Source organism: Pavona decussata, unplaced genomic scaffold (genome assembly GCF_977016875.1).
Source record: "Pavona decussata unplaced genomic scaffold, jaPavDecu1.1 SCAFFOLD_143, whole genome shotgun sequence".
In the NCBI taxonomy this organism is placed as follows: Eukaryota; Metazoa; Cnidaria; class Anthozoa; order Scleractinia; family Agariciidae; genus Pavona; species Pavona decussata.
The window spans coordinates 2,870,163-2,898,006 of record NW_028145556.1 but is presented as its reverse complement, the minus strand read 5'-3'; the positions used below and the strand labels follow the sequence as shown (position 1 = coordinate 2,898,006).

Genomic DNA, 27,844 nt, shown 5'->3' with positions numbered 1-27,844 from the left:
TGAAAAAAAATCGAAACCGTTCCATGAATGAAGTCAAGAAATTGACATGGTATAGAGGATAAATAAATAAGGCATCTGTCCAAGTGTCAGGTCTGTGCGGCATTCTGTACTAGAGTTATTTGACAAAATGTTCCACATAAATTTATAGAGCTTAGTATGGAGACGCCATGTTTGTGTCCCTCTGAGGGGCACAAACATGGCGGCCGGAAATTGGAAAAAACATCTGGAGTTCACTTTTGCCAGAAAAGAGGTTTGTTTGCCCTTGTGAATTTTCGAATGTTTAGATTAATATTTCTCCTCAAACGTAAATTGTTTAGAATGCTGAAAATCACCCGAAGAGTCATTTTTAAGATACGGAAAAGCTCTGTTACGGCCGTCCTCCTGATGTCACGCACGATGGAAACTCAAAAATTGAAACTGTTCTATTTTCAAAAGGAAGCACGACATCGAGCTAAGAAATTGTGAACAGACATATTTTTAGGTAATCTTTCCTTGAATGAAGGTAAAAATTTTGTAGGCCTCCCAGTTTTGAATTCTAGAATTTGGTGACGTCACGTGAAAACCAAGAATACACGGTAATTCCATCAGCTTATAAATTAATCATTAACTATCTATCTACTAATTACAATTGTAAAGGAAAAAATTAAACCAACGAAGGCTTCTTTTCTTGGAGGCCATGTTTAAGGGAGTACAGGAGATTATATGGGAACACAGTGGCATTTTAAAATAAAATAAATTGTGAAATCATTTAGCGCTGTTTTCTCGAAACAATCTTTTAACTTGAAGGGGACACTTTAAAGAGCTAACACTCAAAGGGAATTTGTTCGTTTCCCTTCAAATTTGGACAGTAGCTAGTTTAACATATAAACAACAAAAACGTCTCTGCGAATTTTTTTCGAAATATTTTTTCTACGAGAACAATTTTTGTACGATCACTCCACATTTTTTAATCCTATTTCGAAAATATTCTGTAACTTTTCATTGCGATTGAATGTGGTCTAACGCAGACACGTTTTTGAACACTTTGGGTCGGGAAACTGAGGAGCAAATTAAATTAGCGAAAAACGAAATTCGTTTTGACTTGTAGCTTTCAAAAGGTGATTCGGACGCTCGCATTTATCGTGAAAATTCGACAATTCAATTTATTTCAATTAAAATTCTTGGTATAGTTTGATAACCAGCTCTATACGCTTTAATTTGATATAGGTGTTAGAGTATCTACAGTTTAAACTGGACGCGAGACATCGCTTGGACACGAGACACCTCTAAAGGTATACGGTAACCTTTAATAACTTACAAACAACACAGCAACCAGGAATAAAAACAGCAGACGATGTCGTAACATCTTGACAGCGGAATAATTCTGTCAAACTGGAAAAAATCAAAACAGTGATTATCAAACAACAATGCCGAAACGAGGATGGAAAGAAATTTAATCATCAGAAGAAAAAGACCGTTGATTTGCCTTACCTTAAGGTCTCTTCCAAAGAGGCTCTCCTTTCAGCAGATATAAGTCGCAAATACAAGTTCCTCGAACGCATTTCGATGAATAAATGATCTCCTTCCCTGACAAAAGAGAGGGGCGTTGGTATTTTTGGTTTTTCAGTTTTGATCTTTTTTTAGGTCGGTTTTGGTGTCTGGTCAGGTTCTTGGCACGCTACGCGCTTGAGGTGCAGAATTGCTGAAGAGAGATCCGGAAACCAAATAGGAAAAACCGAAAACCACATCGGATACCAAATTCAAAAAAACCGCTTGTAGCAGTTTTGGCTGCAAACCGAAAACCAAATACTAAAAAAGGAAAAACTGTAAACTGCAACAGACTGACTACTGATACGAATTCATTCAAGTTGTTTGGAGTTTGATTTTTTAAGACGGATGGTTTGTGCCAAAAATACTTGGAAATCAAGTGCTACAGCTATAAAGGAAATTCTTAAAGTTAAACTTTCGTTTCTTACAAGAAGCAGCAAAACAATATTTGTGTCAAAAGATAAAAACTTGATCGGATACTTGGGTGGAAAAACTGAAAACATTCATGGCGACCAAGTGCTTTCACCTCGCTACGGCTTCTTCCAACGAACGATAACCCAACAATCATGAATAACAGTGCCCTTTTGATAAGAGGAAGGAGCAGGCCAAATTCAGTGGAAGAAATTACTCTGCAAGTTCTTTCTTTGGACCCACCGTTTGCCATTTTATCGATCTGTGTTCGTGTGTTTTTCAAGCGGTAGAAAGCTTCACGGCGCTGGTGAATCGATTAATTGTGCCTACTTAGCCTGTTCCAGGCTCCTAGAGAGACGCGCGAAGGAGAGGGCGAGGGGACGAAAACGACGGGGGTAGGGGAGAGGAAAAAAGGGGGTCCGGGGGCATGCTCCCAAGAAAAAAATTAAAACTTAAGTCCTCTGAATTGAAATGAATAAAAATGCATCAAAAACTGTCAACACTGGTGTAAATCTTTAATTGTATCAACTGTTTTCTTTTCTTTTGAAGTAAGGAGTCAATGCTCTAGTCTGGCCCTTACGTTTGACCAACACAACAGGCTGATGAGGCAGAAATTTTCGACTTGTTTTCTTGTAAAAGCCAGCAGCTTGTGAAGACCCGGTTGATGTTTCCGTAAATCATATGTGCTTCTCTGTTCGTTATAACAGCGGAATTGAATGATCCAGGATGACCGTGGCTGTACATAATTCGGCGTTTCAAATATTTACGCGTAACGGCGATAAGAAGCTTTCATAAATAAATGCCTTTGTGTAAAAACTCCCTCGAACTTATTCAGTGATGAAACTTTATCTTCGTGAAACACCGATCCAAGAACGTATGAAAATAGAAACAACAGCTGAAATTCCATTATTTCATGGTTGAAATCTAGTCGTCCGTTCAGCAGCAAAACTATCGACAAACTGTCTGAAATTGTCTGGTTTGTCGGAGAAAACCTTAATATACTTAATAATATGTAAGGTAAGTTGTTTCTGTAAGTGATGGATATGGTTAAGTAAAATGAAACAAATATATTTTTTTAACCATCCAAAAAGTGTATGTGTTGGGGGTAGGGGGGTAGGGGGGGGGGGGGGCTAAAGTCTTTACTTCCTGTAAATCTCCGAAAACCCTTCATTGAGTCCTTGTTCGTAGTTCATTAAATAAAAATCCGCTGCTAGAAACAAACTAATAGACAGAGGAAATCAAGAGCGAACAATATCCAAGACTGCGCTCTTCAAACTCCATAACATTCACTTTTTTTCGCGCGACAAGATAAACAGTACAGGTTCCATCAGGCATCTCGCTTAGTGTTCTAGCTGACTAATAAAACCCTAGGAGTTTCAGAACCATGGCGGGCTTTTTGTATGGCTTTACACGTGAAGTTTACTGAATCAAGACGCATATTTAAATATCAGGGAAACTTATCCACAAGTTTTACGCTCTTCAGTTAACCGTAAGCTCAAGCGCTCTAGGTCTTAAGCTTCAGCCCTAATATTTGTTCACGTACTTCTCTCGTTTCGCGTATTTCTCTTCTTCTTTTCTCTGTCGTCGTCAATTTTAATTCACGAAATTAATGGTAATATTCTCCAAACAGAAAATTGCTTCTCTTCTTCTTTATTGATTAAAAATATTTGGCTCCATTTCAGTTAAGTAAAGCTGAGATTTGTAAAATTTTTAAAAGAATTGTAGATTTTATATTTGGAAAATTATGGCGGGAACTGCGCGCGCATCACTCATCTGACCGCTGGGGAACTGAATACAATCTTCAGTCAGAGTCCTCCAATCTCGGACCCAGACTCCTCAGGCTCTTTGACCAGCGGTTAGTCGTCAGGGGAAACTTTGAGGAAGTGAATTTTATTACCGCACAATTTCTGCGGTAAAACAGTGCAAGCCGTTACGGAGCAGCCAATCCAAAAATTTAATTAAAATTCCAGCTCCCCAGAGTCTCTCCTGGCGACCAACCGCTGGCCAAAGAGCCTGAGGACTCTGGGTACGAGATCGAGAGTCCTCATGCTCCTTGATCAGCGGTTTGAGTTTCTTGGCACCTAGATTTAACACGTAGATACATTGTGTTGGAGTCATATTACTCCGGTTTCTTACCTTTCTAGGTTTTTAAAGGTTCCATAGGTTTCTTTAGTTGGTTTTTCAGGTAGTGGTGGATAAGCTTCACACTACTTGGGGCAATTGTGCCTTCAAGTGTGGGGGGTCACACCCCAGGGTTTAAGGGGTCTTTTATCCGCTCCAATTCATAGATTTCATTATTCTCCATATTTCAAAGGTTTCACGGGCTTTACAGCTTTCTGGATTTCACAGGTTTCATGAGTTTGTGGGTTTCACAGATTATTGGGTATTATAGCTTTAGTCACTAGCTTCAAGTGTCCCGAACATTCACAGGTTTCATAAGTTTCTAGCTTTCACATGTCCATATGTCACAAGTTTAATGAGTTTGTGGGTTTCAAGGGGTTTGGGGGTAATACAGCTTTGGGTAGCAAAGTTTGCAAATTACGGCAGAGTTTTATGTAGCTGTCGTAGCACGCTTATGTAAGTGCGTTAAGACATTTAACACAAAAAGATAAGGAAGATAACATAAATTGTGGATGTTGGATTTTCCACGGCAGTGAAAAACAGAACAAAGAGTAACAGACTGAGTGACGAGAGCTAAACCACATACTTGTCTTGATCCTTAATTATTACTTTATCAGAATCTCGCCGCTCTGTTCCACTTTGATCAGCTCAGCAGCAAACGCTTAGGGATTATAATTTTGGCTGGTCAGTTTCGAAGGACGATATTGCTGTAGAAATCGGTACAAGTTCTTTTAAATAGGTTGAGCTTTTAAGCGATTTCGCACTAACTTATTAGCCTTTACAACAACTTGAAATGTGTTGTTGCTAAAAAGACTTGTAATGAGAAGGCCTCGTTGTTTCTCCGCACAGGAACTTGTTACTTGTAACACACATTAACTGAGACAGTTCGCATTGTTGTGGGTTTATATTTCACGAGAAAAAATTACTCAGGAACATATAAAACTTTTCCTTGGTAATCTTTCAAAATAGATCGATCTTATGATCGTAGCTTGTATTAACACTTGTCAACTTGTTTCTTTGTTAATTTCCCACTGGCTATTTATTTCTGGAGCGCTCGAGATACCCGAGGAGGTGGGGGATACTCAATAAAGTTCTTTTCGGGGAGGCTTAGTCTGCGTGGCAAGCGTTTCCGTGGGGTTTTGTGCGTGTTTCGCTGAAAAAAAGCAAAAAACACACAAAACTCTAACAGAAACGTTTGTTACGCAGACCGACGATAGGCCTAGCCCCGAGGTCCGAACCCTTACCCTTTTATATACTATTTTTGACCATTTTGTAGAAAATCAGAGAGAACCAGACACCGGCTGATGGCTATGGAAATATTTTGCCCTCAACCTGACAAATTTTCCGTAAAAGCAAACTGTAAAAAAAAAAAAAAAAAAAAAAAAAAACCCTCTTGCTTCGAGTTTCTGTGACGCAAAAAGTGGCTTATATTTACTCTACTATTCTCCGCTAGGCCTAGTATCCATTCCTGTGATCTTAAACGTATAGACACAGATAATATCTAGAGCACCTTCGATTCCTTGGGTGACACTTACACCACGTATTCATCCTTTTAAAACGATTTGTAAACATTCCACAGCTAATTCAACATGATCAAGAGAGCAGAAAGCATCTGGAATCCCGCAAGATTTATTGAGTCGTTTGTCGACAGTTTCAGCCAAAATGTCGGCCGAGGCAAATGTGATTTAAGCCCACCCAGAAAAACTACAAAAAATTACCATAAAGTAGTGTAAAAATAAATAATGAATAATAACTTTATTCACGTGTCGATGTATTTAGCTAAACGGTAAGCTAATTGAGGACACTCATTTACTAAAAACCAATCTAAAATACTAAAACTATTTTACAGTGTGTAGGAACAGAAGTTAACAAATCTATAAGTGTAATAACTGCAAAACAACAACGCAGAATACGCTTCATTTTGAAAGGTAAAAAACTCGAGAAAAAAGACTCGCTGAGAATCGCAAAGGTTGCAGAGTCGTATAAATTAGGTCTTAGCTACTTGTACTCCCTAAAACCAGCAGTAGAGTTTCTTTCATAATTTTGGTAGCTGCAATTCATTAATTGTGCGGTGAATGCAACGCCAAATCGTATATCAATGGCGTCGACTGTTGATTTAAAACCCGGAAAATTTAGAAATCAGCCCAACAACCGCTCAAACATTAATACGCGTTAGCCCATTAAGGCGGTTTTAAATTGAGTGACGTTAAACCAAAACCAAAGTACGTACGCTGGGTAAATACAACATACACAAGCAGCGTCATGAATTGATCAAAATTCCGAAGGAAATACGCGCGACCGGCGCCAAGCGCGTGAAAACAAGTACGAGCAAGTCACTATTGGTTACATGGTTTGGCTTCCCGTGGGTTGAGAAAATGGCGCGAACATTGCCAACCAATCACCGGATAGCCGACAGTAAAACAAAACCAAAGCAAACGCGAAATTACTTTCGACACTCAATTGTAAACCACTCCACAAGTTGAACAAAATGCAAAATTGATTCTTATCTACAAGTTGAATTGTAATACCCTGTGAGTGGACTTTGAAAGGCTCGGCTGACAGAGTGGAATTGGAAGCGAATAACTAAATACAATGTATAAATTTAGCCTGAAGTAAGTGAGATCAAAACGGTTTTGTTCCTGCACCGATAGAAGTAACATGCAAGTGGTTTTCCTTTTATTCTCTACATTCTGAACCGTATTGAGATATTATCTACCAATACAAACTTCCTTTGCAATGTTTAACCTTAACTGTGTACATACAGTTTGCGACTAAAACTCTATTCATGCTCGTTTTTGGTAGAGGTTTAGAGGTTTAATTAGAATCACAGTGATGCATGTCTAATTAATGTATGGAGCTGTGTGGAAATCTTTTCTAACATTCTTGCATTGCAAATTTACACTGTTCTACTAAAGAACATTTTCTGTTTCATAAAAAAATTAATTTATAATCTAATATACAAAGTCAGGCCGCTTTAAACGTTCTCTTAATCTATCTCATTACACTATGTGCTCTATGTTTGTTTTCTTATCAATGAGTATAATGTTTCCTTAATCATGGACCTTCATTCCTCTGTATTATTCAGCTCGGTTCTGTTCCTATCTCATATATAATACCATAAGTTTTGTTTTGACTACAGCACTGATTTACCCTTAAACGTTTTAACAACTAAAGCGATGGTGTTTAGAGCGATGAAAAATGTCACAATTGTAATGTAAATGGCAGTAAATAATTTAAATAGTTTCTCAAAGAAAAAGACTTCCTGACAGGAAGTTCATAAGCAAGTCTGCATTTCATAAGTTTTATATTTTGAAGCAGGTGTGCACGACAAAATAGGTCAAGTTTTTCCTTGAAAAATATCCTTGTTCCGCAAAAACTGGCGTTTTGGTTTTGGAACAAGTTCACAGAAAACATGTTAACAAAGAAAAATGTTATGAAAACTTTGATTGTGCGCAGTCAGCCTTGAATTGTGATGTGTTGTGGTTGAATCTTCCTTGGCCAAACAACTTGGCCAAACTGTTAGGTCGAATTGGGGTTGCGTCGAAAAGGATTAGTATAACTGTGAAAATACAGCCAAAAATTACAGTAAACCAGCTCCAAAGACGGATAAATCAACAACAAGTAATATCTTTTCATTGCACTTTGAAAGACGGAGGTTCTAGAGTCGACTCAGCAAGGAGCAGATGCTAATCTTATCGCTGTAAACTTGTATTGTTAAGTGCTTGAAGTACAACTTTTATAGTGAGAAAAAATTAATTTGTAGTTGTCAGGTATATCCGATCTAACTGAACACAACCTGTAATCTCAGTTTCGTTTAGGCGGAAAGGATGCCGATCAGAAATCATTTTAATAAATATACTAACGCTTTACTGCAGCCTTCTTCAGTGTATAGTTTTAAGAATCTCTTTTAATTTACTCTTCCCAGCTTCTTGCTCCAGTTCCTATTTTGAGGAACAAACATTACTAGCAAGTTTTGCTTCTTTTCTGTATCACAAAAAAAGAAAACATATTTGGGCTTTCCATGTCGTAATTTGTTTTTTGCAAGTTCCGTTTTATCTTTAGAAAACGGAATTTTTCTACTTACGTAAGAAAGAACAAGTACTGATCAAAACAGATAATTAACTTCGCTTTGGAACATTCAGACTGTGAAGTTGGTAATCCGGCGGAAGAAATTATTAAACACGTTCAAACAGATTGGCTAGATTCTCGTCCCACCCCAAGTTAAATATCCATTTGCTTATGCCCTATACTTTGATTGCTATAATACCTTACAGAATAACTTGAATAGGTCCACTAGTTTGATATTTTTCTGATATTCTCTGCCAGTTTAAAATAGTTAATATTCAGTGTTGCGAGTTATCTTTCCTAAGAAAGCGGAAATTTTCAGTTTGACGTAAGGTAAATTACAAGTATCTAAACACATAATTAAGTTTGTTATTGGATAATTCAGATCATGAATTATCCAACGCAAGAACAAGTTGGCTTATAATAACTCTTTGATTCTATTTTGGTTATTAAACAGAATATGCTTGAATAGTTTAATTGGTTTGATAATTTTTTCCCGATATCCTCTGGCAATTTCAAACAATAACTTACTAACACATAGCTGCAGGGCAAGTTTTGACTGCCAAACGTTAATGTAAAATTTAATTGAACTAAATAGTTTTGTTTTCCTGTTGTTTTATCTTCTTTCTTATTAACTGCTCCTTTGTTTCATTTTTCCTTTTCGGTTTAATCACAACAGAAAAGCTTTATTTGTCTCATTCGTTGTTGATTAGTCAGGTCCTGGTTTGAACCGTTCTCACGGTCACGACAATATATCATGAGATCTCATTTACTTGAAATCCTTCGAAATCGATTACTAGACTTAATTTGTGATCAACTTAGCTATAGAAAATAACAAAGTTAAAGGGAAATTATACTTCTAGTTGACTTGCATGATTCTGCAGGTCCGCATATCATGACCAAGTTATGAATAGCCCTCGTGTAGCCTGAAGGCTTGAATTGTATTACATCTTAGGGGCTTGTGACCCACTGGCTGCGAATGTTTTTGTTTTTAATTTGGTTCGTTCGAATTTTTGTGATGCAAATTTTCTTTGCTTCCCTCTAACAACCTCTCCCAGTCCTGGGATTGTTTGCCTCTGTCATCTAGATCCATTTCAGTGTAGTTCAAAACTAGCCTACATATTCAGTCAGATTGCAGCTTTCCTATGCTGAAAGCATTCTTTTGGAATCGGCCTTTGTAAAAACGTCACAGTACGAAAGACCACTGAATTTCGCGGTATGATTGTATTAGGTAATCTTTTTTTACCTTTTCTTAAGTTAAAACTTCCACTGATGCAATGATTCTTTCAATTTTTGTGATGCAAATTTTTTTTGCTTCCCTCTAACAACTTCCCCAAGTCCTGGGATTGATCAGTGCCTCTGTCATCTAGATCCATTTTGTAGTTCAAAACTAGCCTACCTATTCAGTCTGATTGCAGCTTTCCTATGTTGAAAGCATTCTTTTGGAAATGGCCTTTTTAAAAACGTCACAGCACGAAAGACCACTGAATTTCGTATGATTGCATTAATAGGTCTTTTTTTCCCTTTTCTTAAGTCATAACTTCCACTGATGCATGATTCTTTCAAGTGATTTTACGCAAGTGACTCACATCTTCCTGTTTTACTGTGGACAACTCAATTTCTTCAAGTATATACACACTAGTCCTGAGCTTCAGAGTGTGAAGGAATTTTAGCTGTTTCCTTTTACGAACAAGAATGAGGTCTCTCTTGATGTCCCATCCTGTTTGGGTGCCCAGAATTCTTTGCTTTCGCTCTAACTAACAGGAATGCTTTTATTACTTAATCAGATTGGCTCAGTAAATTTTGGAATGAACATGTGTTTGGGCAAAACGTAAAACTTTCTTCTCATTCATGTATAAACTTTTAAAGCCAGCTATGAAACTCATTTCACTGTCCAGCAATTAAGCCGTTCCACATACATGTAACCGGATACTGAGACAAAAAGTATACGTTGAAATAAAGAAGATTTGCTCCTACACCCGATGGGAAGACGGTGTTATCAGTATGCTCCCCGTATAGCCTCATAGAGATATTTGCCAGCCTTTGGAAAGTTCCTCTGCTATGGATTATTATTCCGGGTCGTAAATATTTTACAGTTAAAAATCGCCAGTATTCTTTATATGCAAATTTCCTTGTGAAATTTTTCGAAATCAATTCAACTGATTTTTCTGCATTGGATCTGACCTTAAACCATCATCTTCATCTAAACTTACTAAAGCGCTGTTCTTTGTCCGTGTTTGTGGTTGAAAACGGCGAATTTTAGCGATTTGAGGGGTTTTACACAGCCATTTCGCTTAGCTGTAAATAGCCTACAGTCTGTGGGCCTCTGCGTTAAGACTTGTAAAATTTGGACGTTTTAAACCTTTTCCGTTTCATTTTATAGGAAAATGGATAATTGCTGGAACGTTTTGCCATCTGTCTTATGAATCAAACTATGCTGCAAAACATCAACCAATTTATATTCATCGCGCCAGCTTTATTTGCCACGAACAAATTTTCCGCTTTGGGGATCAGAAGTTTACAAATTATGCCAAACTTTCACGCAGTTCGCAGCTATCGTCGCACGTAGAAAAGATAACATAACTTGTGGAATAAGAGGGTTTCGTTTAATTTGTTGTTTCTTCGCATGCTAACTTTGTCATTTTTTGTATTTTTTTTAGGAGCCTGTGGCTCGTATAAGCCCAAATGGTTTCTCTATGGGCATCCTCGCCATAAGGTTCTCTCTCTTTTGTTATTCATTTATCTTTTATCTTTTAATTAATGCAGCTATTTCAATTAACGTTGTTGGATCAAAGTATAAAGCTATAAGACAAGACCTCAAGATTCTGTCGATATTTTTATGAATAAGTTCATCAAAATCAGCTACGCATCGTCCGTCCAGTGAAGATATACGATGGCGAGCCATTTGGATGAAAGAAATGTTAGGATATCAAATAGATGAGGTGGCAGCCTCTTTGAAGATGTCTTTAAGCTTTAAGCTTTGATCCGACAACGTTTATTGAAAAAGCTGTATATTTATCTTGTAACGATGTGCAAGAATAATGGCAAAAAACCAACAACAAACAAACAAACAAGCTGAAACTTGTCTTTCGAGTCGGTAGAAAGGCCAGTCTACCTGACGAAATTGGACTGAGTTACTCAGTATGTTTATTTTAGATTACTTGAAGATCATGGCACATCACCAGTCTGGGGGAGGGTTGCCCTCCTAGCTCAAGGAGGCCGGACACAAAGAGTTCAGAACAGCTGTTTGGACATAACAAGTGACGTTCTCTACGGGTACTTTAGAGTCCGGGTACTTGTCCTTAGAGCTTAGACATGACGATGAAACGAGCAAAGAATTAAAAAGTGTGTAGTCGTATTGGGCGGTCATCCTTGTAGGAGGTTCCTTGAATTGTCTACCGATCAAATCGTATAACGTAAGATCTGTCTCAAAATCCTTTAGAGTCCCTACTTCCCGTTTCAATCACCATTAATTGTCTTTTTTCGCATGAGGTGCAGCACTTAACAGCATCTAACACACACGATGTGCTTGTATCGGCATTTACTTCGAAGCTTTCATTTGTAATTAGTTCTTATTGTGTTTTCATTACCCTTTACTGTATAATATTCTTAGCTTTTACCCCGGGGGGGGGGGGGGTACTCCAAAAAAAAATTGGGTAGGGGTGTGCGGCCCGCTTCCCAAAACCGTTACCCTATTTATGACCAAAATCTGCGATTTTCCCTACCCTATTTATGACCTGAAGTAGTTCTTCTAAAAAAAAATCGAACCCAGGACTAGAGTGCAAAAATCTATATCCTATTTATTACCAAAATGGCGGCAAAATGGCTAATAGCGATACCCTATTTATGACCAAAACAGCCAAAAAACCATACCCTTTGGCGCCGCACATACTTATATAGCCCATATAAGGGAGTACCCCCCCCCGGGCTTTTACCTTTATACTACTGTATTATATTGTGATACTGGAGACTGCTCGAGACAGCGAAAGTCTACTGTAAACTTGTTTTTCTCATTATCCAAGAAATTCTTCTCATCCCGAGTTTATGTCTCAGTAAATCCTTGAATAAAAAAAAAAAAAAACAATCCTAAACATAGCCTCGGTCCCGTGATTTTTTTCCACTGCAGTTTGATAACTTTCATGCATTTCCACAATTAACTAGACATGAAGTTCTTTTTAACCTTTTTATTTAAGCATTCAGCACTAACAGCATTTTAACTGAACCGACACCTCAAAGTGGCAGAGGCCAGTTAACAGCAAGCGAGTTTCCTAATTTCAATTTGTACTTTTTTAACAACAGAAATGATGACAACAAACTCTTTCAGTAAATACCAGCTCCTGGCCATCCCTCAGCCGATTCGCTTTGTTAACAAATATACCAACATAAATTTCCAACTGCTCCTAGAATTGGTCCTGATCGCAGGTTAACACATTGCAGTAATGGATGATTGATGAATTCTCGATTGAATCTTAATCAGGCTCTTTCACTGGAGTTTTTGCAGCCGTGTCTTTCATCATGCTAATGGCTTGAATATTTATGTCGACACATTTTCTCAGAAGGCTGAATCAGCGGCCTAAAAAGTACAAATTGCAGTCTAAGCTTATTTTGTTTGGTACAGCGCCATCTACAAACAGCAAAACGTTTAGTGATTAGCATTTTTGTTTCCCATCATCAGCTGATCATGTTATAAACCTACTTTTCCTCAAAAGTGATGGGATAAGTGACTTGACGCCTCTTATCCCAAGCGTACAGCACCTTCTCTCCGGGGTTGTAGTCTACCATGGTGTTGCCTAAGTACTGATTGGTGAACTGTATGTTAGGATTCCACTCCCTTCCAGTTTTGGTGTCGTAAGCATAGTTGATGGTAGTGGACCTGCTGCAGCACTCGTCGATAGCATAGATCACGCCACAGGCGACAAAAGCGTTTCCCATGCTGGTCATTCTTTCTATAAATTAAAATAAATCATGTACGTTATCTGATAATGAGCGAAGGATTCATTATGGTAATGTTGGATGAAGCAAAAGAAGAAAACTTTACAATCATTATTGCCATTGTTATCTTTATTGTTATCATCACCATTATCATAATTACGATACTAAGCACAAAGATAATCTTCACCCGACTCAGATCAAGACTAGCGGAGGCAGGCAGCAATTCGTTTTTAGAAGTGTCGAGAATACGAATATATTTAGTCATGAAACAAGAAACATTTCTTCATTAACTACTTTTAAATCAGAGCTTAAAACTGAACTTTCCAATCCTGCATTGGGTTGTAAATAGGACTTTCTAACTTTTTTTTAAAGCTTTATTATTTCATTATGTAATATTTTTATATATGCTTTTAGTTTGGCAACTGTTTTGCAATATAATACTTTAATATATACGATAAACGATCACAATTGTTTTGAGTCTTATTACGTTTAACGCCTGTCTCTTACTTTTTTTTTTCATTAACTACACTAGTTCATCCAGACGATATTTTCCTTGATTAAAGCTGTGCTTACCAGTATTCAAGGACCAGGTTTGGGTTATGGTATTCTGGGTCACATCAATCTTAGAAGCTCTTATTTGGTGATTGTTGCTACTGCTACCCCATAATAACCACAATCCCTGCTCGTCAACTGCCAGGTCCATTCCACTGTAAACACCCGAGCTGTAACGGCTACTCCTTGGACTGTAACTACTCTGGCTTATTTGAGCCTCCACTCGCTCTGTGCGCAGATTGTACTTGACGATATTGTACGTATTGGCTCTGCAATAACGAGACAAGAAGTTCCTTTCTTTCCTTGTGGCATTATTTAGCATTTTAACATTCTCAGATTTATTCAAAGGGTATCTCAAGGGAAACAAATAATATATTCACAGCTCGGTAAGCTGAAAATCACGTAAAACAATTCAGTAATATTGTTACGTGGAAGGCTGGATGGTTGGGATTTGCATTATTGGAAGTATTTTAACAACGTAGAAAAGTGATAAAGCCTGCAGATCGGTCCAAACTGTAAGGAGTGGTTTATATATGATTTCAGATTTTTTTATGATCTTCCACGAAATATTCCTTTGGTAATCAGCTAATTAAACGCCTTTGTTTTCATTCCCCCACTCGCAGTATCAGAGCAACATAATTATGCTACTCGTAGCGCCTCCACCGAACTGTCACAGATTCCTCCATTCCGATTCAACATCCGAAAATTTTGTCCTTCTATTATTGGATGGTATTTCTGGAATGACGTTCCTCTAAATACTCAAACAAGCCTCACAAGAAATTATTTAAGAAAGTTTTTTCTCGGAAATTGTACGTTTCTCAATAAAAGATTGACTTGGTATGATTATTTTGCTCTTATCACCCTTAGTAATAGTTTTGTCCTGTCTCTATGTTTGTGTGTATATTTTATAATGTAAACTATATATTTTTCTTTTATTCTCTCCCTCCAAAAACCGATAATTCACCATCCTTGTATGTTAAGGGCTAAGTAAAAGTTAAACTATTTTTTGCCTTTTCTTCGTTATATTTAAATTATTTTTTTCTAATGCATTAATGCGGAGATGTGGAGATGAATAAACATCTAACTGAACTAACATCTTAATGGTTAATGGCTGATCTGATGGATAGTCGGGGTCAAGAGGCAAGAAAGAATTAAAAAAAAATCGGCACAGTTAATCTGCTTCCTCAAAAAGTTAACAAAAACAGAATATCCTTAAAAGAACTATGACGTTTGATTTACTAAGTTCTTCCAGTTTCATGTTGCTTGTTTACCTGTTGTAGTAGAGATGTTGTCCATACACCACTGCCCCTGTTCCGTCCCCGGAATAAGGTAGTGTGTACTTCTTACGAGCCAAGCCTGCTTTGAACATGTCCATGTTTGCAAACTCTTCGAGCTCGTTTATTGAATGATAATTCTTCATAACGAAAATGGTCTCAGCTCCCATGATTCCTAGAGGGTCTTTCATCCAAACTCCAAAGATATAGTACCGAGTATTGTGAGTCACAGGCTTACCAATTGACTTGATATTGGTGCAGCTATCTGCAAGAAATCAAGAGAAAAAAGTGCAAGGTTATAGTAACTCCGATAAATTTTAAAGATAGCGAAGCAGCTATGATGCTGAACTTGAAATATATACGATAGAAAAATGGGATTCGTTTAACAATGTTGAGGAAAGGATGGACATATGAAAACGAACTCCGTCGCTATTCACTGAGCCCGCGCCATAATCTCTTGTTGCGCTAACGGATCTAAGCTTATATTTTAACCCGGATTCCAAACCTAAATAAGATACTCGCTGATGAATTCATTCCCATGTTGTTTGCCTAAATTACCCCAGAACCAACAATTGATAACCGACAACCGAAATAATCGGAAGAGTGAAAGAAGGGGAAGTGAAAATGTGAGAAGTGAAGAAGTAAACTGAAGCAAAGAGATAAAGAGAAAACAACTGATAAACATCAAACACGTGCAAAATGGAAAAAAAATACAGTGGAACCTCTCCTTACGGACACCTCTTTAATACGGACAACTATCTATTCAGGACAGTTCACTTGGTCCCTGAGAGACCGAAATCCATATAAAGCCTACCTCTCTAAAACGGACACCTCTATAATGCGGAACCTTATCCCTGTCCCCTTGGTGTCCGTAATAAAGAGGTTCGACTGTATATGAAATAAGAAAGTCCTTTAAAAATTTGCTAGTCTCAACAAACCACTTTGAAGAATATCGACATTTGCCCTTGCTTTGTCGAAGTCAGGCTGTTCTTCAACAATTATCTTAAAAGAATGAAAAAACGATGACGGATTAAGGAACGTAACACTAAAGTCAACGGTTATTTTGCTAATAATATTTGTTTTTGTTATGCCCTCCTGTGGATGATGTGATTGTCCAGATTGTCCGTGTACACGAAAAATAATAATAATAATAATAATAATAATAATAATAACAATATGTCTTAATTCATCAAATAAAAATACATTTTCGACGTTGCAATAAAGATGAAAATACATGCGCACGAGATTACGTATAGCGTACAAGAAGTTAATCAGTTAAATCAGTAACAACTTCAGAGGACCCGGCTTGATGATGTTTCTTAACACAATCATGAGTAGATGAGCCTTATGTGCTTTGTTGCCAACTCGAGGGCAAGATCTTTTACCGACAACTTCGATGAATGACGAAGGCCAAATCGATCGTACAAGGTTCGCTTGGTCCGAGGATTGACCGTAGAATTGCCAAGTGCATTAACCTGAAAAACATGCAAGTAGAAATACACTCATTATTTAACCTTTCAACTTTTAGGAATATCATTACAATAAATGCAGGACACATTGCACAACGATGAAAACCAAAATGAAGATCGCAATTATACTTGCCGTACAAGGAATAATAAAGGAATTCAAGGAAATCGGGGCAAAAGAAGTTGAGTTTTAATGAAGTACGTGGGTAAGGGTAATGATAAAGGAATTGAGAACATGTCGTAAGCAGATGAGGATACTTGAGAATACAGGGAAATAGATTAAAACGCCGAGGGGAAAATGGACTTGAGGGAGGTATGGTAGTACAGGGGACTATATAGAGGGCAGGATGAAATAACGTAAAGAAAGTGCATGAAAGGAAAGAGATATACGTAACTTTAAAAAGGGGACATCTATCGGAAATCAAAAGAATACATGCATGAGAGTGCAGGGGGTAAACAATTCAGCGTTTATTTGCCTTTTCTATAATATATTTACAATTAATTGAGTGGTTAAAGTATGGCAAAGTGACCTCCAGAAACCACCAGACTTATAGTTGAGGCCACCTCGTACTTACATAGTTTGTGCAACAAGTGTGAGGCTTTGCCAATTCAGTGTGATTATTTTATTAAAAATTCTAGCAGTTTATTCTTAAAGTTGGGAAAACTTGTCAGAGAAGTGATGGTAACAGGAAGGGAATTCCAGATCTTTGGGCCTTGGTAAAGAATTGTGAATTTTTTCAGATTAGTTCGGCAATGCGGCAAGCGATAGTTGTTGGCAGTTCTGGTGCTATAGCCATGAATTTGACTGTTTGTAAAAAAACAAGTTGAAAAACAAAGGAGGCAAAAGGTTGTTATGATAACAGGACATAAATTTCGCTATTTGAAACGTATTGATTTGATAAATGTCTAAAATTTTTAATTTGGAGAATAAAGGAGCAGAATGTGCTCTATAGTCTGAATTGGTAATAGCTCGCGCAGCCCGTTTTTGCAAACAATAAATTCTATTGAAGTTAGTTAGGTACATGTATGTAGACGACCGTGTAGAGTTACAATAGGTAATACAAGGATAAATTAGCGAGTAGTACAAAGTAAGTTTAGTTTTTGAGGATAGATAGAAGCGGGACCTTAAGAGCGGCGGTCAGAAAATATCAAGCATTTGGTGGCAGAACTCGAGAAATCAATTTCGCTCATTTTCTGGCTACAAAAAGCCTTTAAGTAGAGAACAAATTTGCCGCCTTCAGTTTTCTCTAGGAGCGCTTAACGTTCTAGAAAACTGAGATAAACAAATTTGACCCGCGAGGATCCCGAAAGTACCCGCACGGCAGTGTGAAATTAATATTCTGAACTGACTCTTCATCTGGAAGGAAAGAAGATCCATGGTATTTTTATACTCGGTATTGACAGCGGAAGCACCGCACGTTTATAGCAAAGTTTGAACTAGACTTAACCATTATTAATAAAAGCAAACAGAGCTTAGGAAAATGTCCCTTTTCTAAACAGGAAAAATCCCGCAAAAACGGATAAATTTTAAAGATAGTTTTCGCTATGTGGTATAACGCCGATTTTTCTTAAACTTTGCCTTTTAAGTAATGTAACGTTGTTCTTGATAATGTATTAAAATCAGCCTGGGTTTTGAATTAAGCACTTTACACGACCGTTTTGAAGTCACCATAATTCGTTTAAAATTCCGACAACGGCTAAATAAACAACCGTTGTTGCGTTACCGTGACAATAAACAGACTAATTTTACATATACCAAAAAAGCGTAATGAAAACAAATTTCTTTTAATCTTTAATTACAATAAGGTAAAGTCCGGTCTGGGAACCGATTTTTCTCGTTTGCGTTGTGAGATTTTTGCTTATAAAACCATATCTAGTAAGGAGCAGTAAGCGTCTCGATGTCCATTTCTTGAGTTCGCTCAGGTGTCAGATTGCCAATGAAACCGCATCAAAGGGAAATCTGTGGGGTTGAAGTTCTCCCCTATGACTATGGTAAAATGCTCGCTGAAATAAAAATTGGAGACCGGTCAAACTTTCCTATTCTGTTTTTAATTCGCTAAATAGTTAGGGTTGCGTTTTACAAATTCCGAAATCACCAATAATCAGTGAATATTAATAATATCACGCATTGGTGTTTACCAAAGTAAATTGAATTAGTAAAGTAAATGTAAGATAAATTCAATTAAGGAAACTGGAAAATTTGTCACTTTAAATTCTTGTGCTGTCATGGAAGCATGGAGGTGGTCTTTTAGCTCCTTGGTCGGAGGTCCTTGCTCTTACGACCCCAGAGACAGGAGCAGATCAACTGAAGTAAACTAGTGCAAAAGGAACATCGCCGGTCACAAGGCTTCCTTGTCAATAGCCGATGTAGAAACCGAAATTGAACTTATTCTGACAAGAATGTTTATCTCCTTCACCATGAATGTTCATCTCCTTCACCTTTCGGAATTGACGATTTGTCTTCGACACCGTTCGTCTCTGGGCATTGGCTGGCGTCGAGGTCAGTTCAAATAAGTGTCAAACTTCTCCGCCGGTATCAAGCCATGACAGCCAGGCGCAAAAAGCCGCAAAACTAGAACGAGGACTTGAAAAAAATTCGTGTTATTTGCTATGGAAGAAACTAGGACTGTTTATTCCAGTTGGTTCAGGTATGCGTTTACATAATTTCCATTACCTTTTATGTATAATAAACTGTAAAAACGTCTGATGTAACACTTTACTTTTTTGCACATTCGGTCTTTTCCAGCACAAAATATTAGTATTCAGATGTATTTTCAGTTCATCAGATGCGGAGAAAGCCGTTAATTAGACTAAACGTGAAGTTTTCAGTGTTATTTATTTATTTATTATTTTTATTTTCTGTGCTTGGAACCCTAGACCTAGTGCTACTGACAGTGGTGGACAACTTTTTGTTCACTACCTCGTAAAAAGGTCCTTCTCTTGAGGAAAGTAAGACATCATAGTTACAGCTTTTCAGGCTTGTGTAACGCCCATGCTAAAGACTTATTATCCCTATTAAAGGAAAGTATTGAAAACTTTTCAATTGAAGGAAAAGAAGCCTGGTCCCAGCTCTTAAAAGTGTGAAGTTTGTGTCTTCGCCACGCCCTAATGCTAGGATTTTTAGGTCTGCATGCACCTTCCTTTAATCTTTAGAACAAGGGAAGCAGCTTATGACGGTCTAAGTGAAATGAAGAGGCTGAAATTAAAAAGAAATAAGGTTATGTATTTAATTAAGCCACCCCCACCCCCCTTTCCCCTCTATCTTAGGAAGAAGTAAAATTTCGCTCTACACTTAAATCAGTGAGTGTATCTTTTTAAGTCTGTTCCTCCGGTGTATCTTTCGCATTGACGGTTTTTGTTGCTGGTCGCTACGAAAAAGAAAATTCAATAAAGAACTACGGGTACTAGTCATTTGCGCAAAAGTTGTCACAAAGAGTTCGTTATTCCAGATAAGCAGCTGGTATATAAAGCCATACTGTTAAACGCGTCCGTAACAAGGGGAGGGGCAGGGGGGGACTCGAGCCCCGACCCCCCCCCCAGAATTTTAAGAAGCGTGAAAAACAATGTGTCAAAAAATAAATAATTAAAAAACAGTAATAATGTACAACAATCAATCTTGAATTCTGACGCTGCAAGTGCCTTTTCACAACCCTTAATAAATTGTTTATTACCTGACAGTTTCCTCCGCTAACATTTGGCTTTTATACAACAGCAGCAAAGGCAGTCCTTCCTTGTGAATCGGAAATAAGAACCAAAATCCTCATGACCGATTTGTGTCTTTTAGTAGGGAGTTAAAGATAACATGACGGTGATGGTAGCGAATTCGAAAACACAAAGAGAATTCGCGTTCTTTTAAACTTCATCGCGATAATTCCAGCTTCCACCTTTTTTTCTTTAATTTTAGACAAATCTTCCTGCGGACATATTCTTACTGCCTGATTCCAAGTTCACTGGAAAAAGAGAAAGGGAAATTTGTCGTCGTCTTTTTACGTCATTCTTCAAGTTTGGCAATTTCACGTGGTAGTCCGTACAGTGACGGCAAAGGGTCGAAAAGAAGTTTAATGTACCAAAAAGTGTGATGCAAGTGTAAAGTTATTGTTTTGCTTACTATATCTGCCCCTTTTTTGATGTTTCCAATTTGCTTTCCCCATCCCAGTTGTTTTAGCCTGACTACGGGCCTGTTAAAGCAATTCTTCCCGCCCCCCACCCCTTCCCTACTGCCTACTGCCATATCTCAGTGACCATCTAACTAATTTGCATATTTGCTGTCACGCAACATTGTTAGACATGTCTGAATCTTTTGGATTTCTTCTCTTCCCGTCGATAATGGTTAAAAGGAAGCGAGGGGAAAACAGAAATCTTTCTGATAAAGCAAGATAGGAGCATTATTGAAGGCCCTGAAGCTGTAATTAGCAGTTTGCCCGTCGCGTCGGTTTGTTTTCACTGGCAGTCATTTGGTCGCCAAACGATGTCGTGGTCGAAATTAGCCAACTTTAACGACCTTTTGTGAAAATCTCAATGGAGAACCCAGCCTGATATTTAGGTATGAAGTACATCAAGGCAATTGTTACTGAAAGCCAAAGTGTGAGAATATTTCGAGTTATACCACATACTGAAATGTGTGCTTGACCTTTGACACTACATTACAGAGTAAACCAGCTGTAAAAATATGCCGCTGGTTTTAAATTGTTTAAATTTGCCAGATATCATAACAAACACAAATTCATCGGTTATCATATCAGAAAGAGATTGTCTTTCGATATAAGAAATCCCGATTTTCGTACGCTTCTTCTAAAACAAACGGGGAGACAATGAAAAGTGGCGATTTTCCGGTTTTAAATTCAATCATTTTTCAGTTCACAAGGCTTCGATCGATTTTCCTGATTTTCTCAAAACGCAAATGTTTCTGGCCAATTTAAGCCACACCATGATTCTTACTTTAGTAAAACCTTATTATGGACAAAAGATGAAAGAAATCGACTCTGCTAAGTTTCGCCAGAAAATTCAGATTTTGCTCGATTTTTCCTGACCGCCGCTCTTAATAACATTCCAATTGATTTAGAGATTTGTTTACATAACAAATACACTACAGTGCGAGGAGATCTAAAGGATTTCAGAAGCAGTTGAATATGAGGTTAGAGCCCACGGGGTATGTGGGGTGGAGGTACAGATACAATAACTTTATTATTTTATACACGGTAATTCCATCAGCTTATATATTAATCATTATCAACTATCCATCTACCTGACTACAATTACATGTATAGAAGCCTTTTTTCTTTGAGGCCGTGTTTAAAGAAGTACAGGAGATTATATGGGAGCACATGCAGTGGAATGTGTGATCCAGCCACGAGACGTATTCAGAACAGTTTATTTCTACATCGTGGGGTCCCCCAAACGTTTCGTAACTGTGAGATACCTGATAGAACAGGGAGATATATAAATATAAAACGGGGGATTCCTGGCGCACTGGTGCCGGAGAGGAGAACACAGGGGTATACCTGGGAGTACAGGATGATACATACGAGTACAAGGGGGAGACATGAGAGTGCACAGTTTACAGGGGGGCATTGGAACTGAGAGGGGAATAGATGAAAGTACAGGGCCGGATAAGTGTGCGGGGGCCATAAACAGTAATATACGATCATTCGAATAACAAAAGTTAGCGGAGTAGATGAAACTGTAGGACATAAGAATGCTGTTAACTTACCAACAACAGAGCAATGAGGAATAAAGACAACGGACGATATCGGAACATCCTGACAGCGGAATAACTCTGTAAGCCTTGAAAAAATCAAAACAGTAATTATCGAACAAAAATGCTGAAAAGAAGATGGAAAGAAATTTAGCCATCAGAAAATCAGGACCGTTGATTTGCCTTACCTTATATCTCTTCCAAAGTGGCTCTCCTTTCAGCAGAAACAAGTCGCAAATACAAGTTCCTCGAACGCGTTTCGATGAATAAATGATCTTCGTCGCTGACAAAAAAGGGGGCGTTGGTATTCTCGATTTTTCAGTTTTAGTGTCTGGTCAGGTTCTTGGCACGCGTACGCGGTTGAGGCGCAGAATTGCTGAAGAGAATCCGGAAACCAAATAGGAAAAAACCGAAAACCACATCGGATACCAAATCCAAAAGACCGCTTGTATCAGTTTTGGCCGCAAACCGAAAACCAGATGCTGAAAAAGGCAAAACCGTAAACCGCAACAGACACTACGACACGAGTTCATTCAGGTTCTTTGGAGTTTGATTTTTTATTGGCGGATGGTTTTTGCCAAAAATACTTGGAAATCACGAACTACAGCTCTAAAGGAAATTCTTAAAGGTAAACTTTCGTTTCTTACAAGAAACAGCAAAACAATATTTGTGTCAAAAGATAAAAACTTGATCGGATACTTGGGTGGAAAAACTGAAAACATTCATGGCGACCAAGTGCTTTCACCTCGCTACGGCTTCTTCCAACGAACGATAACCAAACAATCATGAATAACAGTGCCCTTTTGATAGGAGGAAGGAGCAGGCCAAATTCAGTGGAAGAAATTACTCTGCAAGTTCTTTCTTTGGACCCACCGTTTGTTATTTTATCGATCTGTGTTCGTGTGTTTTTCAAGCGGCAGAAAGCTTCACGGCGCTGGTGAATCGATTAATTGATGCCTACTGAACATTTGGTTTAATCGTTGTTAGTTTGCTCATGAATTAAGCTTGTTTTGTCTCTTAATTACATGTTATCACATGACATTCAACTTTTGTCTTTTTCTGTACGCTAAGAAACAGGAGAATTGTTTGTTTGTTTTGCTTACGGATGAATGCTTTTACTCCGGGCCACGAGTAAAGTGAATGCGTTAGCGTGCAAGTAGGGGGTCCGGGGGCATGCTCCCAAGAAAAAAATTAAAACTTAAGTCCTCTGAATTGAAATGAATAAAAATGCATCAAAAACTGTCAACACTGGTGTAAATCTTTAATTGTATCAACTGTTTTCTTTTCTTTTGAAGTAAGGAGTCAATGCTTCAGTCTGGCCCTTACGTTTGACCAACACAACAGGCTGATGAGGCAGAAATTTTCGACTTGTTTTCTTGTAAAAGCCAGCAGCTTGTGAAGACCCGGTTCATGTTTCCATAAATCATATGTGCTTCTCTGTTCGTTATAACAGCGGAATTGAATGATCCAGGATGACCGTGGCTGTACATAATTCTGCGTTTCAAATATTTACGCGTAACGGCGATAAGAAGCTTTCATAAATAAATGCCTTTGTGTAAAAACTCCCTCGAACTTATTCAGTGATGAAACTTTATCTTCGTGAAACACCGATCCAAGAACGAATGAAAATAGGAACAACAGCTGAAATTCCATTATTTCATGGTTGAAATCTAGTCGTCCGTTCAGCAGCAAAATTAATTAATCACGAAATTAATGGTTATATTCTTCAGAAAATTGCTTCTCTTCTTTTTTAGTGATTAAAAATATTTGGCTCCATTTCAGTTCAGTCAAGCTGTTGTGTGTAAATTTTCCCAATAATTATATATTCCATATTAGGAAAATCATGGCGGGAACTGCGCACGCATCACTCGTTTGATCGCTGGAGAACTGAATACAATCTTGAGCCAGAGTCCTTCAATCTCGAACCCAGAGTCCTCAGCTCTTTGGCCAACGATTAGTCGTCAGGAGAGACGCTGAGGAACTGGAATTTTATTGCCGAAAGGATTTCTGAGGTAATTCAATGCAAGCCGTTATTGAGCAGCCAATCAAAAAAATTAAATAAAATCCCAGTTCCCCAGAGTCTCTCCTGGCGGCCAACCGCTGGCCAAAGAGCCTAATGACTCTGGGTACGAGATTGAGAGTCTTCATGCTCCTTGATCAGCGGTTTGTGTTTCTTGACACGTAGATTTAACACGTAAATACGTTGTGTAAGAGTCATGTTGCTTTGACCTAAATTAATCCTTTACAGCCCTTACACCTACTCAGCGATGTAAGCGCAGGCGCGCTGGGTTATTCTTTTGTGTGGACACAAACTGTACCTATAAATAGCATCACCAATGTAGTATAATAGGTTTCCTATACTGTTACCATTTTTGAGTTTTCCAAGGGTCTGTAAGTTTCTGGGTTTCACATGTTTCATATGCATAGACTTATGGATCTCATAAGTAAAGTTTCTGCCTTTTACAGGTTTCACAGTTCTCATAGATTTCATAGAGTTCTGGGAATGAAAGCTTTCACAGGTTTCATAAGGGTTCCTAGTTTTCACAAGTTTGTGGATTACTCCGGTTTCTTAGCTTTGTAGGTTTCAAAGATTTCATAGGTTTCTTTAGGCCCTGTTTACAAGCAGGTAGGGTGCTAGGGTTACCCTAGCGCTCCCACATTTCTTCTTCTTTTTTTTTTCATCGACGTGTTTACAAGGCAGCTAGGGTTACCCTAGCGCCAGGGTAACCCTAGCTGCCTTGTAAACGCTCTTCTAGGGATAACTTGTTTCCACACCCTTTGACGGTTGATATCAAACGGCCATCATGGCGGACCGCTTACACCGTGGGGCTGGCAGCGGGGCTAAATGGAGATATAAAGATAGTATAAAGTCATAGCCAATTGTTTTTGCACTGACAATACATCATCTTCGCGTGGACCGCGACTACGCTCAAGAAAAGGCCTAACTTCATTAGCGAGGATCATGAAAACATCCCGATTCATTCTAAAATTTTTCTTCCATGCGCCTTCCTCCATCCTGCCCTCAAATAAGTTTCTCCACCATTGATCCGCACGGCCTGGTTTTTTTTGAAATCGTCTTCGTCGAATAATTCTCCTTTTTACATGTCGCATTCGAGTGAGTGCTTTATTGTATTCTATAGCCGCGTTTAACATGGCAACTTGCTGTCGCTTTCTAGAATGAGAAGGTCACTCAGCAAAACTCCATGGCACTGATAAGCAGCTAAAACTGGCAGCAACGACAGCAGGATCGAAGTAACTGCCAGAACTCTTCCCTTGCCGGCCATTTTGTTTGCAATGCGTCCCATTACCAAGCATATGAAGTTGTCCCGGGTGGTAGGGTGACCCTATCTGTGAAATTTTGCTTGTAAACCCGGGCTATCTTTGACCCGCCTGCTAGGGTAACCCTAGCACTAGGGTACCCTCCCTGCTTGTAAGCAGGGCCTTAGTTGGTTTCTCGAGTAGTGGTGGATGTGCCTCACACTACCTGGGGCATGTCCCTTCAATTGCGTGGGGTCCCACTCCAGGGTTTAAGGGGTCTTTTATCCTCTCCAGTTCATAGGTTTCAGGGTTGCACAGGTTTCACAGTTCTCTATATCCCAAAGGTTTCACAGGTTTTATATCTTTCTGGGTTTCACAACTTTTTAGGTATTACAGCTTTAGTCACAGGTTTTATAAGTTTAAGCTTTCACATGTACATATGTCATAGGTTTAACGAGTTTGTGGGTTTCATAGGTTTTTGGGTAATACAGCTTTGGGAAACAAAAGTTTACAAATTACGTCAGAGTTTTATGTTGTTGTCGTCGCACGCTTGTGTACGTAGCTAAAGAATCTTTGACACAAAAAGATAAGACAGATAACATAACTTGTGGATACTGGATTTTCCACGGCACTGAAAAACAGAACAAAGAGTAAATAGACTGAGTGGTGAGAGCTAAACCACAAACTTGTCTTGATCCTTAATTATTACTACATTTAATTTCTCCTCTCTGTTCCACTTTGATTAGCTCAGCAGCAAACGCTTGGGGATTGTAATTTTGGCTGGTCAGTTTCGAAGAACAATTTCGCTGTAGAAATCGGTACAAGTTCTTTTTAGTAGGTTGAGCGTCTAAAAGATTTCACACTAACTAACTAGCCTTTACAACAACTTGAAATGTGATGTTGCTAAGAGGACCTGAGAAGGCCTTGTTTTTTCTCTGCAGTAACTTGTTTTAAAGATTCAGGGGAAAAAGTCCGTTTTTATCTTGAACTGACCATGACAGTTAGCATTGTTGTGGGTTTATACCTCAGGAGAAAAATTACTCAGGAACACATAAACTTTTCCTTGGTAATCTTGCAGAATAAATCGACTTTATGACATTGCATTAACACTTGTTTTTTATTTCTGGAGTGTTTGAGAGACCCGAGAAGGTGGGAGCTACTCAACAAAGTTATTTTCGGGGAGGCTTAGTCTTGGAAATACATGTACACTCTCTTAGCGAGATGTCCTCAATGGATTTAGAGACTGTTTAGGGACTATTTACGCATTCATGAACTGTGTACAAGTGGGTTTCTAGAAGTTTCCAGAAGCTATTTTGAGCCAACTGTGATGTTCTTAAGGTAGGAAATTACCGGTTAAACCATGGCCAGTTTTTGGCAGGTTGTGATTCTAGCAAATTCTGCCACGTTAAATAAGCCAATGCGTATTGTTCACTCTCTCTCTGCCTTTGAATAAAAGTTACGTGTATCGAGTGCTGGATTCGTTTCGGTGTGGTTTCTGACTATTGGCGTGTCGGTGAGCGAAACTTTTCAACATTTGGTCTGGGTGGCAAGCGCTTCCGTGGAGTTTTGTGCGTGTTTCGCTGTCAAAAAGCAGAAAACGAACAAAGCTCTAATGGAAACGTTTGTTCCGCAGACTAGGGGAGGCCTAGCCCCGAGATCCAAACCCTTACCCTTTTATATACTATTTTTGACCCCTTCATGGAAAATCGTACCCCTCTCACATACCTACGGTAAAAATGCAAAATATAGACAGCAGACTGATCCTAACGGCGGAGGCAACGAAAAATAATAAACAATGAAAACAAAAAATGGCCAGAACAACTGAAATATATTGATGACAGTTTAGTCGAATTCTACAGTAAAAACCTCCCCTCCCCCTTTCCAGTCGAGATTGAAGAGGTCTACATGTGGAAAAAAAGTCTTTTTCGCATTCCCCTGTTCTGTCTTCCACCAAATTCTTCTCATACCGGGTTTAATGTCTCAGTAAATGCTTGAATGATACTTCTACAATTGTAGTTATTCAGTAATGTGTAAATATGATTGCTTGCACTCACGTCACATATTTATCACAGGAAATTGTTAACAATAAGTGCTTAATCCATTAGTAAGTAAGATTAATCAAGCTGAACTATGACTTCAGCTGAGATCCCTACATGAAAACAGCTGTATTGTGTCTTTGTGCCCAGGTTCCTCTGGCTAACATGGACGAGGAAACCTGGTTCTCACCAGTTCCGGTTACGAATACAGAAAGCTTCCTTGTAACCGAATTAAGTAACGGACCTATTTGTAATAACATTTACCGGTATCTCGATCATCGAGTTAACAAATCGGCGGCAGTTTTCTATACTCTATTAAGACCTTATAATTAGAGAAGTGTTTTGCAGAAACATTTTAAATTAAAAACTAGCGAAATTAGTAAGGAACAACTTTTCGATGTCCTCATCCCACTTGAGAATGCTGCCATGTTTTGAACATTTTATGGTCTGTAAGAGTCATGAAGAGTACAGACCATAGAAAACTGCCGTCGATTTGTTAATTGTTTA

General features: G+C 38.4%; 2 protein-coding genes across 6 annotated transcripts in view; both read right to left on the bottom strand.

Annotated features, from left to right (window-relative positions):
• The window catches only part of LOC146466602 (olfactomedin-like protein 2A), a 39,380-nt gene extending 17,038 nt beyond the window's left edge, over positions 1 to 22,342 (bottom strand). The window contains exons 1-7 of one of the 2 annotated variants that reach the window (XM_085127068.1): positions 22,232 to 22,342; positions 22,059 to 22,132; positions 16,268 to 16,357; positions 15,821 to 15,884; positions 14,880 to 15,147; positions 13,630 to 13,877; positions 12,741 to 13,070 (exon numbers count right to left, since the gene is read on the bottom strand). In XM_085127068.1, the coding sequence (XP_084983194.1) occupies positions 12,817 to 13,070; positions 13,630 to 13,877; positions 14,880 to 15,147; positions 15,821 to 15,884; positions 16,268 to 16,357; positions 22,059 to 22,106 (972 nt within the window). In that variant the 5' untranslated portion in view covers positions 22,107 to 22,132; positions 22,232 to 22,342 and the 3' untranslated portion in view covers positions 12,741 to 12,816. Of the gene's footprint in view, positions 1 to 12,740; positions 13,071 to 13,629; positions 13,878 to 14,879; positions 15,148 to 15,820; positions 15,899 to 16,236; positions 16,358 to 22,058; positions 22,133 to 22,231 lie in introns of those variants that run through there. The other variant, XM_085127069.1, reaches the window with a different exon arrangement.
• Positions 1 to 27,844, bottom strand: part of LOC146466599 (olfactomedin-like protein 2B) — a 126,600-nt gene that overhangs the window by 17,038 nt on the left and 81,718 nt on the right. Inside the window, exon 1 of one of the 4 annotated variants that reach the window (XR_014867947.1) lies at positions 1,298 to 1,345. The exons of the other annotated variants lie outside the window; for them this stretch is intronic. The gene's annotated coding sequence lies outside the window, so the exon portion shown is untranslated. Of the gene's footprint in view, positions 1 to 1,297; positions 1,346 to 27,844 lie in introns of those variants that run through there. 4 annotated transcript variants of the gene reach the window in all.